The sequence below is a fragment of the Onychostoma macrolepis genome, chromosome 05, assembly GCF_012432095.1.
Source record: "Onychostoma macrolepis isolate SWU-2019 chromosome 05, ASM1243209v1, whole genome shotgun sequence".
Taxonomy (NCBI): domain Eukaryota; kingdom Metazoa; phylum Chordata; class Actinopteri; order Cypriniformes; family Cyprinidae; genus Onychostoma; species Onychostoma macrolepis.
In genome coordinates this window covers 5,067,956-5,084,150 of record NC_081159.1, presented here as the reverse complement: position 1 = coordinate 5,084,150, position 16,195 = coordinate 5,067,956, and the positions used below count along the sequence as shown (strand labels likewise).

The following is a 16,195-nucleotide window of genomic DNA, read 5'->3' as shown; positions in this document are numbered from 1 at the left end:
GAGGTGGAGTTCAGGGTTGGTGGGATGCTGGAGAATTGTCACAGCAGTGAGATAATCCACTGTTTGTGTATACATTTACATTATGATTGACAGGAATCAGGATTAGATAAAGAAGCTCCTCACAAAACTACTGCATTTGAAATGATGATCAGACTTTATTTTAAGGTCCAATTCTCGCTGTTGACAAACAATTAACTATGACTTTTGACTCAATAAACTCCTAATTTTCTGCTTATTAATAGTTAATAAGGTATTTGTTAAGTTTAGGTATTGGGTAGGATTAGAGATGTAGAATATGTGCTTTATAAGAAGGCCACTAATAAACAGCCAATATGTTAATAATAGGCATGCTAATTAGCAGCTAGTTAATGGAGAAGTGGGTTACACTATTTCCTTGTTACAGTGTAATTGTACATTTAAGTACTGAGTAATATTAATTAACTACATGTACTTACTATATGGTTAGTGGTGTTAGGGTTTGACTTAGGGTTACTTGCATAATTTATTGTTCGTATAATAGCAAGTACATGTAATGTGTAACAAGGTCACCCTAAAATAAAGTTTTACCCTAAATCATTACCGTAGTGATCATGTCATGAAAATTTTACATTTCCTTAATCATTTGGCTTGTAAGTGACTTGTAACTTTAACACATCAAAAATTCCTTTTCAGTCCAAAAAGATCAATTTTTTCTACATTATCTTTATTGATTTCATAAATATTAACAATAAATAAAATGTAACTAGACAAATAAAAACATACGTATAGTGTGTCAGAATGTCATGAGTACATTAATTATACTTTATTTAAATTATACTTAATTAATTATACTTATATTTATTTATTTTTTTTTTTTTTACCTGCACAGTCACACTAAGTAGACACTTAAAAAAAAAAAAGATACTGATGTTCCAATTTGTGTATAACTAATAGAGATGTTCCGATACCCTTTTTCCCTTCCCGATACCGATTCCGATACCTAGGCTCAGGGTATCGGCCGATACCGAGTACTGATCCGATACCTGGGTGTGTATCTGGTTATACAGCTGTATGTACTACTAGACCTGTATGAAGAGATACAATTATTTTATGGTGTGCTTCACCATAGATAGAGATAGATAGATAATCTGGCGAGTAAACAAAAAAATATAATATATAATGTTTGGAAAATGGCACATCTATTTAAATATCTAAAAGTACACTCTTAACATCAGTCAGTCAAGCATTATAAATGTATTATGATAATCGAGTATTATTTAATGATATAACTTAAGCAATTAGAATTAAAACTTGCTAACTATGAATACAGTCATTTTAACTGAACTGGTGGTGGTGCTTTTTTGGTCATTCAGTGTTTCTCTAAAAAATGGGGGGGGAACTATCAATAATACTGATAAGATAATAATCATACTATGAATTCTACTAAGAACAATATAAAACGCACTAAGGATTAACGAGCTGCTGGGTTCATGAATATTAATCACGTTGTCTGCGTTCGCTTGAACTGATTTGCTGAAATCAAACCAGGGACGATTATAGGTGAGCACCAGCCAATGAGATTGTCGCTTACGCATTAGCCCCGCCTACTACCGGAGAACCCGGCAGTTCTTAAAAGTTGAAGAATTCAAAAGGAACTCCGTTATTCTTACAGGAAAATACAACAAAGAATATCGTTTACATACCAAGCAGAATTGACGCGCTACATGTAAGACTCTCTCTCTCTCTCTCTCTTGCGTGTGAGGAAAAAAGCAAAGCGACGGAGAGTCGTGCACTTCACACTAGAGCTTACGGTAACTCCGGGGTTCTTATTGCTGCTGTTAGAACAGCCGTGTATTACACGACACACCATCGCGCTGTTTAAAAAAAAATACAGCGATAATACCATGGATAATACCGAAGCTGCCTCGCTTGTCAATTGACAGACTGACAGTTGCCGTGGTTTCTATGTCAACAACATGGCCGCCGCGAACATTGATGACGTAGATCGAATAACAACTATACAGGTGCGCTGCGCATTCATTCAGATGCATTGAAAAATAGTCCAGATCGCTTGACTGAGAGTGAAACTCTGAAGTGCTCAGTCAGAGTGCTCAGCGAGTCAAAATATATCTGTGCTAAACTTATACATAGCCTCCAACTCACACACTGGCGAGTATAATCTGAGCATTTATTAGCCAGTGGCTAATATTATACACTATTTAGTCGCCCAGGGTGAAGATTTAGTGGCATATGCGAGTGATTTACTGGCAATGTGCTACCACGTTTGTATTTATTCTTTGCTGCTCTAAATAGTGGTTGCTTGTGCACAACTTCCTGTGTTTGCATTCTGAGCAGCGAAGAAGAATTGATTTCCGTTTTGCAGCGTTAAGCAAAGCTAGCGCGCATAACTATAGATCTTGTTTAAGAATGGTATTGGATCGGTACATGGATTCAAGTACTCGCCGATACCGATGCCAGATTTTTTTGTGGTATCGGTGGAATTTCCGATACTAGTATCGGAATCGGAACAACCCTAATAACTAACAATAAAAAACATCCTTTAGATTGTAACTGCAGGAAAGTGTGACTCAAGTTTATTTTTAACAAGGTCTCTGATCATTTCAGTTCCACCTTCACAGTTCAGCACATTTCAGTGGATTGTTTTATGATCCTGTCACAATGTAATTCAGTCTTTGCAAAGAGGCCGTTATTGAAGAATTCAGCAGCATGAACTATATTGGACCCAACAGCAAACCCAGGCCGCATTTAAGTGAAGCAAAGCCTTGTTTCTCATTTCACATGCGAAGAGGGCGTTTACACAAAGGTCTTAAAGGCACGGCAGCAAAAAACTGCCTGTTTACTGCTGTTGTAAGGGTCACGGAGAGAATGGAAAATTGTCATTAAAAACTAAATTATGACACAAAACCTTGACTAGAGTTTCAGATGTCGTCAGGGGAAAATAAAATGATAAAAAATGCATGATATGACCCCTTTTAAATCCCTTACATGTACATGCATTTACACTCATTCATTTAAACTTTAATACAGTCTTTCTCTTTCAGACACACACACACACACAAACTAACAGAAAGTGTGTTTATGAGCAGGTATAACTCTGACGGACACCTCATCAACGTGACCTTGCCAACTGGAGAGGTCAGCAGTTTCCATGGAAACATGGAGAAAGCTGTCAGAGTGGAAGCCACTGCCTCGAACAGAGAAAACTTTATTATAATTACAAACCACTCTGCGGATAACACCATGTACACACTTCGACAAGGTGAGAGAGTGTATGTGTGTGAATCTACAGATTAGTTTTTGTCATAATGTCAGATATAGTTCGCCCCAAAAAGTATTTGAAGACTCCAGCCACATTTAAAGGGACAGTTCACAAAAAAAAATTCTGTCATTATTTCATGTAGGGTTGGACGATATACTGGTAGACACAATTAATCGGTAGAAATTTTTCAACAGGTAGAGATTTTGGACTATTGTCTCTATCGTGGTTACACGCTCACATGACGTTGTAGTACAACGTGTCATGAAAAAGTACCATTTGCATGTGTTTTTTAAGCACTGAGGTTTAAAAAGTGATTTTAAACTGTTGAAATGCAATCAGCTGTGAAAGATAACTAATTTTGCTATATGTGCGCACTGTCTGAGACACATGTGTAACAGTATTTTGGATCCGGGCAGCTCTTAAAGTGACAGCAGTCTAATATTCCTGTTGTCTGTCATTCATGCTAATCAAACAACAAAAGAGAGAAAATCTCTCACTGCTCTTGACTAAATCACTTTTGTAACTTTAATAAGAAGAAATATATATATTTAATTTACACAGTGAAGAATATGCAGTGTTTTATACATTTGATTAGTTTATACAATGTATGTACCATTTTTTATTTCTTTCTTTTTTCTTTTGTCTTATTGCTTGTAATTAGTTTCTTATTCTTATTTAATCGCTCACTGAGCTTGATTTAGGCTAGTTTTTTGTGATATTGACACTGGTGACAAGAATGATAACATTTCTATGCTATCAAAAATGTTGGTATCATAAAGTCCTTATTTAAAGCAAAAATAACTCTATTCTGTTATATATAGTTTCTGTGAAATAAAATTACTCGTATCGTGATTTAAGATTTTGGCCATATTTTGCCCAATCCTAATTTCACGTAATAAATATAGTGCATTTAAATCTTATGAAGCTGTTTGTTTCTTTCCAGCTCACTCTGTTAGTGTGTACGGCGTTAGAGATGACGGCTCTCTGTGGGTGACGTATGCCAGTGGGATGGACGTTAATCTCAGTACTGAACCAACTGTGTCATCCGGGCTGCTGCCAGGAGCATCGGCAGGCCTCGTCCATCCCACAGTCGGAAGGTGCAACATCACGTTGCCGGGGGAACCAGCTCACAGCCTGATAGAGTGGAGACAGAGACGCGAACAGGCCAAAGGGAATTACACAGCATATGAACGGAGACTGAGGGTAATACACAGACACACACGCAGCATATGAATGCAGACTGAGAATAATGTGTTTTCTGGGTAGGGTGACCAAGGTATAGCATGTCATGCACAGGAGCACAGTATGATTTTCCATCTGAAATTTCCTAAGATGCCCAAGTGTATCATACATAGTTTTGTGAGATGTTTACGGAACGAGAGAGTAAAATTAGAAATCCTTGTTAATTTAGGATTGCTCTTATTTTAAAATGCAGTCATTATTTTGTGTTCACCTTTGTGCTGAACAGTTGGGTTTTTTAGGTTATGTTAACAGTCGTAGTTAGCACGTGATTAGATTCAAGTGGAGCTGTCACAGCAAATGCAGCATTAATCACTGAGGTCAAGTCAACTCAAATGGAACCAAATGAGATCCCGACTCCCGTTATTCTACTACTGCCACAGTATTGTTCTATCTTAATTTATTAAAAAGATAAATTTATTTATTCCTGCTTGGAATTGAACCTGGGTCATTCTAAATGAAGAGTACTAATCTTACCTCTGCCTCTCATAATGGTGCTACACTGAGCTTTAATTAACACCATTGTGTTATTTTGTTTGATACTCTACATTAAAGCAAACTTTATTTATTTGATTTTACGTGTACGTTTTCTACCTAAAATGGCAAGGGGAAGCTCTGACAGAAGTCAAACTGGATATTTATTTTATTGGTGATTTGACATGTTATTGAAACTTAAGCTTGAAAAATAGTTTTGTCTTTTGATCTTTCCCTATTCAAGTTTACTTTCCTGACTACTAATACCTGCCCAGGATGTTGCCAAGATGGCCGCAGAGTTAACTGACTTTCCTTAAAGGGACTTTGGTGTAGTTCAGATCGAAGAAACAGACTCTAACCTACACTCTCTAATATACACCCTATTACAGGCACTGCACAGCCTTATACCCTGCATTTCACACACTGTTCCAACTTCCCCTTCAAATAAGTTCCATAAATCTTTCTCTTCTCTATTTCATTCTTTCTAATATTCACTCTTTCTCTGTTCAGTTTCACTTCTTGGTTGCAGATTCAGTATTAGTGTGCTTTATAGGCACTACAAATAACAATTACATTAAAAAAACATTAAAACGTTAAATATTATTGTGATTTAAAATAACTTTTTTCTATTTGAATTCCATTTTAAAATATCATTTATTCCTGAGATGGCAAAGCTTTTCAGCATCAGTATTCCAGTCTATAGTGTCACCTGATCCTACAGAAATCATTCAAATATGCTGATTTGGTGCTCAAGAAACATTTATTATCATTATACATTTTTGTGGAGACTGTAATGCATCTTTTTCAGGATTCTTTGATGAATAGAACGTTTAGAAAAACAGCATTCATTGTAAATAGAAATATTTATGCTGTATAGAATTCCTAATTTCCTAAGATGGTACAGTATATATTTAATTGTTTTAAATTATAGAGAAACAGTTAGAGTGTTTGTAACAGTAGTTGATTGCTGATAGCTGATATAATAAATTAGAAAAGCTAAAAGCATCTAAAAAGTAACTAAAAAATCTACAAGTAGATTCATGTGAAAGAAAGACAAAAGGAGACAATGTAATTTTCTCACTGTCCCTCATATAGTGACAGGCTAAGACACAATGTGCTGCTTGAACCTGACCTGAGGTGTTTTATATTTTTATATATATATATATATATACTGTATATATTTCTGACACAGTGGACAGTGCTTTATTTCTTTCAAAGTCAGATGTGGATTATTCCAAGTTGGAAGTCCAGCTTCAAGAAGTTGGAAGTTCTGACTATGCTAGTTGGATTGAAGGCAGCACAAAAAGTCTGCCATAGTGCAGTATTTTTAGGGCCAGACAGCATTGCATTTTACTTTTGTTTGGGTTTCCAAATGTCATATAACCATGTTTTGCTTATGTTTGTAATTTGGTTTATTCTAATTAGGCTCAGAATTACTCTGGTCGCAGGGGGCATGTGTATGTTAGTACAATTAATTTTAAAGCTCAGGACCAGCTCAGCGAGGGTTCTGTTTTCTTTACTCAACTCGTCTCATTGCAGGATTTTATAATGATATGGGGATCACTGAATTAATGTTATTGGCCTAATTCCTCCCCGCATGTGTTACTTGTGGTGTTCCCATTTACTTTTAAGATATTTTTTACCGAATATTACATGCAAGGTCTCAGTTGGATGTTTTTCCCATTTGCCTAATTTCTAATTTGTTAGTGGACGCCACACCTCGCTGCCATAAAGGGCAGCCGGCTCAATTACTTATTCTAATATATTCAGCCAAATTCTAACAGATATCTCTATGGGACATTATCTTTTTATGGGAGCAAAATCTTCTTGAAGGTCCAGACTCTGCGGTAGCCTCTTTCAGTGGGAGACGGCCGAAGCGATTCATCTGCATAGAGCTGGAATTTGATCTCGGAATCACAGAGTGAAATCAGGAGCTTCAAACTGTTCCAGACTCGTTGTCAATTCATTGATGTATCTGCTGAATAACGTTGGCTGTAACAGCAACCCTGTCTCCCTCTGTGCCCCTGAGAAAGAAATTTTCTTCTTTTATAGCCAGTTTTATTGCACACATGTTTCTGTGTACTCTAATATAATAAGATCATAAGTTTTGCCTTCTTTCTCATCCCCTTCTCTGGCTTAGGCTCACAACAGGAATGTGTTGTCCATAGATTACAGTCAAGAGAGTCGGGTCGGGAAGATATACGATGACCATCGCAAGTTTACCCTGCGGGTTCAGTACGATGACAAGGGCAGGCCTGTGCTCTGGTCTCCCAGTAAATACAATCAGGTGCGAGTAACGTACTCGAGCGAAGGTCTGGTCACCAGCATACAGAGAGGCAACTGGACCGAGCGCAGAGACTACGATAACGGACGCATCATCACACGGACCTGGGCCAATGGAAAAATCTGGAGCTACACTTTTCTGGAGAAGGTGTGTACTGCATGTGTGTGAGAGCTGCAACTACGCCTGTGTGAATCTCAAAAAAACCTGTCAAAAACATTGGATAAAAGAAATCATAACTTGTTTGTTTGTTTATTCTTTCATTCATTTATTCATTTTTCTTTTCTTTTGCATTCTAATTGAAACATAAATTGTTTTATTTAGTTTTTAATTAGTATTATTAATTGTATTCATTCATCTATTTATTTATTTATTTAATTGAAAATGAACATTTTACAGATGCTTTATGAGATTTTCTATTTTTAAGCAAAATAAAATTTGATTTTGTTTGACTTTTTTCTAGAATGTGTTCTTTTGATTTTGGGGTTTAATGTGACATGTTTTTTAAGAGATTCACCTGCCAACTGGTACATTTAAATATAATCTAAATGGTCTCTCTCTGTCTTTTTTTCCCTGGTTCTTCTTCTCTCAGTCTGTCCAGCTGTTGTTACACAGTCAGCGCCGCTATACGTTCGAGTACGATCAGACAGACTGTCTGCTGTCGGTCACCCTCCCCAGCATGGTGAGACACAGCCTTCAGACCTCTCTATCTGTGGGCTACTACCGAAACACCTACACCCCACCCGACTCGCCCACTTCCAGCTTCACACAGGACTACGCCCACGATGGGCGTCTGCTCCAGAGTCTGTACCTGGGCACAGGCAGGCATGTGATCTACAAATACAGCCGAGTGGCCCGGCTGGCTGAGATCCTCTATGACTCAACACTTGTTACCTTCACCTACGACGAGGCAACAGGTGCTGTTAAAACCATCCACCTGATGCATGAAGGATTCGTTTGCACCATCCGCTACAGACAGACAGGTACAACACTTTGACAATGTCATCTGACAGACACTTTGACAGCTGGGTGGGCGGTGTGACCAAAATCTTGTATCACAGTGTGAGGAATTTTATATTATGGTATATCATGAGAGTTGGAAACCGATAACTGCTCCTTATTCTTATTGTCTGACAAATGATTTTTAACCAATGTCAGTATCAATGCCTCTTTTTTGTTGTTGTTGTTGTTGTTTTTAATCAAAAACTTACACAAATGTTACCAACCAAAGACTACTTTGGGTCGATAATTAATTTAGTTAGTTAATTAATTTAATGAATTAATAACATCCAGAACAGTCAATGTAGTTTGTTTCCTAAACAAATGACTTTAATGAGTTGATTCTGTTTTAGTGAATCAAACTGGCCGGGTGTTTAGTTTTAATTAACATGATACTATCATATGGTTAATGGAATTACAATTTTACTCAAAATATTTCTTTCCCAAAAGAATTATTGAAGCTGTAATCATTGAATTCTTTACAATTCCCATTCTTAGTCATGCTATAATTATTTTTGCTGTAAATTCAACAAAAAGTGGTTTCTATTTTAATAACAATGTGGTGCTCTTTTTGGTTTAAATACATTAAAAAGGACATACACTATTAGCTACGCAAAGATATCTGCCACAGTGTAAATAGTATAGTACTATCTTTACCGGCTGACACATTTCTGCCATCACATTATACATACTGTCAGCGCTAATTGACAGAAAGCCAGGTAATTAAATTTTTTCCACATGTTTAACAAGTTTTGCTATAGCTAGTAACTAGGCGAAATGGTTAGATCATTTAGCAGAGAGACAGGTAGCACCATGGCATCTTTGCACAAATAAACAGGTGAGGTGATAATCCCATGAGACAGAGAGACAAGTAAGATGGGTGAGAGGTTGGACAGGTAAACAGGTTATACTCTTGCACCAATAAACATACAGGCTGACATTTAATCTTCCTTTTGTCACTTTGCTTGCACTCGCCTCCTGCTTGGCTGATCTAAAAGCGCTTTGAATCACAATCAGTCGTCTGACAGTGGGAGAGTTCATTCTATCTCACGCTGTGGCAAAGCTGGCTCATGTTTTACCTCACCTCTGTGGCTCTCTGCTAACTTCTCATTCTCTCTCTGTTTCTCGGATTCAGGTCCTCTGGTGAGTAGACAAATATATCGTTTCAGTGAAGAAGGACTGGTAAATGCTCGCTTCGACTACAGCTACAACAACTTCAGGGTCACCAGCATGCAGGCGATGATCAACGAAACGCCACTTCCGATTGACCTCTACCGCTACGTGGACGTGTCGGGACGAATCGAGCAGTTTGGAAAGTTCAGCGTCATCAACTACGACCTGAACCAGGTCATCACCACACATGCAATGAAGCACACTAAAATCTTCAACCCAGACGGGCAAGTGATCGAGGTTCAGTACGAGATTCTGAAGGCCATCGCCTACTGGATGACGCTGCAGTACGACAGCATGGGACGCGTCACAAATTGCGATATTCGCATCGGCGTGGACAACAACATCACGCGGTATGCGTACGAGTATGATGCGGATGGGCAGTTGCAAACAGTCGCCATAAACGACCGGCCACAGTGGCGTTACAGCTACGACCTAAACGGAAACATCAACTTACTGAGTCACGGTAACAGTGCGCGTTTGACACCGCTACGCTACGATCTCCGTGACCGGATCACACGCCTTGGAGAGATCCAGTACCGGACAGATGAGGATGGGTTCTTGCGCCTACGAGGTAACCTACTCTTTGATTATGGTTCGAATGGACTTCTTTTGGGCGCCTACGACCGGGACAGCGGACAGAGGGTGTGGTACCGTTATGATGGGCTCGGGAGGAGAGTGGCCAGCCGCAACAGTGATGGATCACAGCTGCAGTTCTTCTACGCTGATCTTATGGAACCGACACGGGTGACGCACCTATACAACCACAGTAGTTCAGAGATCACCTCCCTCTATTACGACCTTCAGGGACACCTCATCGCAATGGAGATGAGCAGCGGCGAAGAATTCTACATAGCATGTGACAATGCCGGAACTCCTCTTGCAATTTTCAGTAGCCGTGGCCATGTGGTGAAGGAAATTCGGTACACACCCTACGGAGACGTTTACAGAGATTCCAATCCCACCTTTCCACTCGTCTTCGGATTTCAGGGTGGCCTTTATGACTCTTTCACACGGTTGGTGCATCTCGGTCGACGTGACTATGACGTGGTAGCTGGAAGATGGACGACGCCCAATCACGAATTGTGGGCGGAGCTGAGTGTGAATCCCAAACCATTTAATTTGTATGCATTTAGGAACAACTATCCTCTGGGAGAGCTACAGGATGTAACCAAGTTCACAACTGGTAAGTTTTGTTTTGTGACCATTAAAGGGATAGATCACCCAAAAATGACAATTCTGTCATTAATTACTCACTCTCATGTCGTTCCAAACGCATAAGACTTTCGTTCATCTTCAGAACACAAATTAAGATATTTTTGATGAAATCTGAGAGCTTTCTGATCCTCCCATAGACAGCAAGAATCCTACCACAATCAAGGTCCAGAAAGGTAGTACGGACATCAGTAAAATAGTCCATGTGACATCAGTGCTTCAAACTTAATTTTATGAACCTACAAAAAATATTTTTTTGTGGTCAAAGAAAACAAAAATAACTTTATTCATCAAATCTTCTCTTCCGGGTTAGTCTGAGCTGTGTGTTCCGGAGTGTACCACGATGCGTGTGATGCTGCTGATGCAAGAGCCGGCATTCTGACGCAGAACCCAGATGGACTGTGGTTTGTTTGCAAACAGAGAAATGCACACACATGTTGTGGTACTACCGTGAACGCACTGCAAATTCTGACACAGAAGAGAAGAAATTGTTGAATAAAATCATTGTTTTTGTTTTCTTTGCACACAAAAAGTATTCTCGTAGCTTCATATTATGGTTGAACCACTGATGTCACATGGACTATTTTAACGATGTCCTTACAACCTTTCTTGGCCTTGAATGTGGTAGTTGCGTTGCTGGCTATCTAGGGTCAGAAAGCTCTCGGATTTTATCAAAGTATCTTAATTTGTGTTCCGAAGATGAATGAAGATTTTACGAGTTTGGAACGACATGAGGGTGAGTAATTAATGACTGAATTTTCATTTTTGGGTGAACTATCCCTTTAATTATAAATGTATTTAATAGGCTTACTATGCTTAAGTTAGCTTTAACATAAAACAAAATAAAGATCTTCAGGGAATCTTTTCCCTAACTGGCTACACACTTCAATTTGGAGTGTCCAACAGACTCACTTGTAGTTTGTGTAGAAATTAGAAGTAGGGGGAGCGACAGTCAGTCAGGTGAAACAAATGTCATGCTTTTGGTTTGGCTTTGTGAGCTGTGATTGTGCTTTTATGCCAGTGACATTTCCCTAAGGTAAAATGAACAGCAGAGAAATAGCACATGGCAGAGCTGAGATTCATTAGTTAGAGCCGAACAACTTGCTGTAGACTAATTACTAGGACAGTCTCCCTCAAGCTAACAAGGGTCAAGTGTCTTGTTCGAAGGCTACGCTGGCATTACACCAAGATCTCCATAACCCAGGGTCAATTCCATTTTAGAGAGGCCCTGCTCTTTTTAACTGTTAAATTACTTGTGTACTGTTGACTGCAAAATGAGCCACGAAACAAAAAGATTTGTTTAATATGTCAATGTGTTCCATATATCACACAGTCTCACTGAATCCAGGGGACTCATGCTAAATGTTTTTGATCACAGTCACACTGCATTAAATGCAGTTGTCACTCTCAAACCTTTCTGTGTTTTCTGTTCTTTTCTTTTATGTAATTCACTGTTTTCTGAGACATTGCATTCACATGAGCAGAATAGTTATTTGTGTAGTTGTTTACCATGACCAGTAAATTTAAAACTGAACTTGAAACCTTAAGGCTTTCATAATAACATTTTGGAAACACTTTACTTGAAGGGGTGTGCATAAGACTGACATGACACCTTCATAATCATGACATGACACATGTGTCATGAATATGAAGAAGGTTTTATGCATGTTTATGACAACTGTCATTAAGTGTCATTCGCTCAGTTATGTCATTTTTAATGCAAAGATGACATTATTTGACCTACCCCTACCCCTACCCTTACCCCTAACCCTAGCCCATAACAAAGAAATCTCAAACAATGTCATCTTTGCATTAACTGAGTGAATGACATTTAATGACAGTTGTCATAAACATGAATAAAAAACCTTCATATTCATGACATGTCATGTCATGATTATGAAGGTGTCATGTCGGTCTTATGCGCACCCCTTCAAGTAAAGTGTAACCAACATTTTTGTATCTGTTTCTGTGCAGATATCAGTAGCTGGCTGCAGCTCTTTGGGTTCCAGCTTCATAATGTGGTTCCAGGGTTCCCCAAACCAAAGGTGGAGAACACAGAGCAAACGTATGAGATGATGGCCACACAGATCCGCACACAAACCTGGGATACCAGCAAGGTGAGCTGAGGTCTCCCACAGCATGCTATTTATTGCCAACACAATTATTCAGAATTTTGGTCTTTTTTAGTCTAGTCTTAAAGATATTGTTTTCTTAAAAATTATTTGTCATCATTTGTTAAAAGGAGTTAGGACTGTCAAGTTCCAATATGACCAAAAAACAAAATAAAAGTGTCTTAAAAGTATTATGCTATATATTATGCTTATGCTTTATCTTCCAACTCTTCTGAAGCCATATGATAGACGTCTTCTTGACACATTCATGAAAGTGTCGGCAATGTCAGATTGTTGAACAAATCACACTTCATAAATCAAATCTTTTTAATTAAATGATTGATTCAGGTCACAAAACCTGAATGAAATGTTCCCAAATTAATTTTTCTGGTTCAAATCGCCGACTCAGTTCAGTGGCACTGGCTCATTTTTTGATAAATTTGATAATGACTATTCCTTTAAGAGTTAATTTAGTGTATCAAACAACACTCATGGTAACAATTTCACAATATCTCCCCTCACCTCAGATTGTACTCGGCATCCAGTGTGACCTTCAGAAGCACTTGAAAAACTTCATTTCATTGGATCGCCTCCCCATGACGCCAGCCAATGGGAAAATCGGAGGTCACCAAGGCCGCAGGCCAATTTTCTCTGCCCTTTCTTCAATCTTTGGCAAAGGTGTAAAATTCGCCATCCGTGATGGAGTGGTGGCGACCGAGATAATCGGAGTGGCGAGTGAGGACAGCCGTCGCGTGGCGGCCGTACTGAATGGTGCTATATACCTGCGTGGCCTCCATTTCACCGTGGAGGGGCGTGACGCACACTATTTCACCAAGTCCGGCCCGCTGGAGGCAGATCTGGGAGTGGCTGGGGGCGGAGCCGGAGGCGGAGTCAGAGTGTTAGAGAACGGCGTGAATGTCTCGGTATCCCAGATAAGTGCTATGGTCGGAGGGGAAATGCGGCGATTCGCTGATATCGTGCTCCAGCAGGGGGCGCTTAGCTTTAACATTCGTTATGGCGCAACGCCGGAAGAAGAGCGCACGCGCATTCTAGAGGCGGCACGAATACGAGCTGTGCAGGGGGCGTGGCTGTGGGAGCAGAAGAGGGTCCTGGAGGGGGAGGGCGGAAGTTTGCCATGGACTGAGAAAGAAAAGGATGAGCTGGTTGCAGAGGGCCGTGTCACAGGGTACGATGGGTTCTACGCTCTACCTGTTGAACAACACCCTGAGCTAGCGGACAGCCCCTTCAACATTCACCTGATCAGACATGTGGAAACTGGTCGCAGGTAACAGCGGCACCTCAGCACACCTCTACATGCCTACACGCCCCTTTATACACTCCGAGCTACCACATATCTCTTCAGCTTTTTCTAAAACCCCAACCAAACGAAGCGAGAAAGACTCTATTGCCTTTAAAATGTGACAAATGATGGTATTGTTTTTGATTTTGCATTCATTTATGCACTCTTAGCAAGTTCGGATTCCTGTTTTTCGGTTTGGTTTGGTAGATTTTGTTGAAAGTGTTTCTTGTTTTACAGTGGCTTAACCGTTCTTACACAAGAACAAGCCTTGCTTGCCAATCGGAGGGTGCAGAGAACGATTCACCTGTGACTGTTCTTGGCATACATTAAGTAGTCTTCATCTCTACACATGCTGATTCTCTCACTTGAGCGTGTACAGTAATCATTCGACTTTATGGGAATGTCGAGTCAAACTGGTTATGGCATTAAATCTTGCAAACCTGAGGGGTTTCCTTGTGAGCTCTGTTAAACGTTTCTCTCCAAATTTTCAGTCGATCTGCATTCCAGGATTTACGTAGATGGCTTTCAGAGCCCTCGGAAGTTCGAATGACCCGACATTTCAACAGAGCTCTAAGAACTGTCATATTGCAACAGCTTTCTGGAGTCCTTGAGAAGTATCTGACTCAAAACTGTCACAAAACTTAACCCCTGGGCTGCAAGAGATTCACAGTGTTTGGAGTCTTGGCAAGAGCTCACCACCATCTTGTGTTGTTTCTGCTTAATCGGTGTTGACGAAGCTGAGAGAATTACGCCGCTGCTGTGGAAGACAAATTTGTTCTTTTTTGCTAAAACTGTACAGTTAAACTCTTTTTTTTTTTCTTCTTCTTTTTTCCAAATGTAGAAATCAAAAAAATATTATGTATGTGGAAATTGTGCCTTCCTGGTCTGCTAGAAACGATCACACGAAACGGGCTTAGACATATCGTACATACTCAACTTCAGTATTCGTCACATGCCTTAGTTATATGCAATTATTTTTTTTTTCGGATTATTTTATTTTAGTTGTTATTTATTTATTTATTTATTTTTGGCGGGGAGGGGTTTGGCTTACGGGAGCCAAAAATCGTGAATGCTAATATGCTTGCGAGGTGACTTCTTGTAAACAGACCCCAGGATATAAACATGTCCCAGTTTACAGTTAATATGCTGCTCTTTTTTTATTTGTTCTCATGTGATTTCACTCTTTTCTGTTGCTTTCGCTTTTGCTGTACACTTAATGTGAAACTCACATCACGTGTTGGTCATTTCGGTTTCTAAACGAGTGTCAAAGCTCCAACCTTTTGGATTTCTCCAGTTCTTTAACTGGTCCTTTTCCTTTTTTCTGATCCCTCTCGAAACTAGTAGGAGGCCTGAGGAGGAAGATACATAAGGAAATGAAAGAATCACCTGCTGAAGAACGGTATTTTTGTCTTTTCCAAACTATTAAAGTCTGCAGCACTGTGGGTAGACGTTCTGTGTGTAGGACTCTTGATATGGACTTGTATATCATTAATGGACTATTGTAGACTGTTTATAGATACTGGACTATTTATACATGACACTCAAGAGAATTAGGAGTAAATGTATTTTCTTGTGAATTCTGTGGATATGCTGTACCATCAAGCTTTGTAACCTTAATCTGAGATATATATTTGCACTGAATATAAGGTGAAGAGATAAATGCATTAGACTGAATTTTTAGAGTGTGCAAATATGGACAGATTCGTGTGAGAGGTGCTCTGAAGGCACGTAACGTTTCCAACATTTTGCAGATGTTCATTTCAATCGAAGTACGATTATGTTGCACGAAGAAAAAAAATTGTGGCGGAAATATTTTTCTTTTGGTCTTAGTTTGCATCTTTGTCATAATCACAATCATTGCTGAAGTGAAAAAGGAATATGTAACTTTTTTTCATGAACAAATCATCTTCCTCTCTCAAAAGTCAAGTACTAAAAAACTTCAGTGTCCTCTCCTTGGCCAAACAAGTTCCTGTGGTGTATATTTGGCGGATAGGCTTTATGTACACAAATTAATGCAGTTTGTTAAACATGCCTATTTAAAAACAAAGTACTTTGGGCAGTGGCCTTTTATAAATAAAACCGCAAATGTAACCCTTTCTTCTGTGTGCGAGTATTTGCGCAATGACAGCTGAAGCACTTGTGATTTC

The 16,195-nt window shown here is 39.2% G+C and overlaps 1 protein-coding gene across 12 annotated transcripts in view; it reads left to right on the top strand.

The window, feature by feature from the left end:
- tenm1 (teneurin transmembrane protein 1) overlaps positions 1 to 16,189 on the top strand; it is a 211,156-nt gene extending 194,967 nt beyond the window's left edge. For 10 of the 12 annotated variants that reach the window (XM_058775128.1, XM_058775129.1, XM_058775137.1 and 7 more), the window contains 8 exons: positions 3,087 to 3,259; positions 4,203 to 4,462; positions 7,113 to 7,403; positions 7,846 to 8,236; positions 9,388 to 10,608; positions 12,612 to 12,754; positions 13,276 to 14,033; positions 14,286 to 16,189. In XM_058775128.1, the coding sequence (XP_058631111.1) occupies positions 3,087 to 3,259; positions 4,203 to 4,462; positions 7,113 to 7,403; positions 7,846 to 8,236; positions 9,388 to 10,608; positions 12,612 to 12,754; positions 13,276 to 14,033; positions 14,286 to 14,358 (3,310 nt within the window). In that variant the 3' untranslated portion in view covers positions 14,359 to 16,189. Of the gene's footprint in view, positions 1 to 3,086; positions 3,260 to 4,202; positions 4,463 to 7,112; positions 7,404 to 7,845; positions 8,237 to 9,387; positions 10,609 to 12,611; positions 12,755 to 13,275 lie in introns of all 12 variants that reach the window. The other 2 variants (XM_058775136.1, XM_058775138.1) reach the window with 2 other exon arrangements.
- Positions 16,190 to 16,195: the final 6 nt, after the last annotated feature.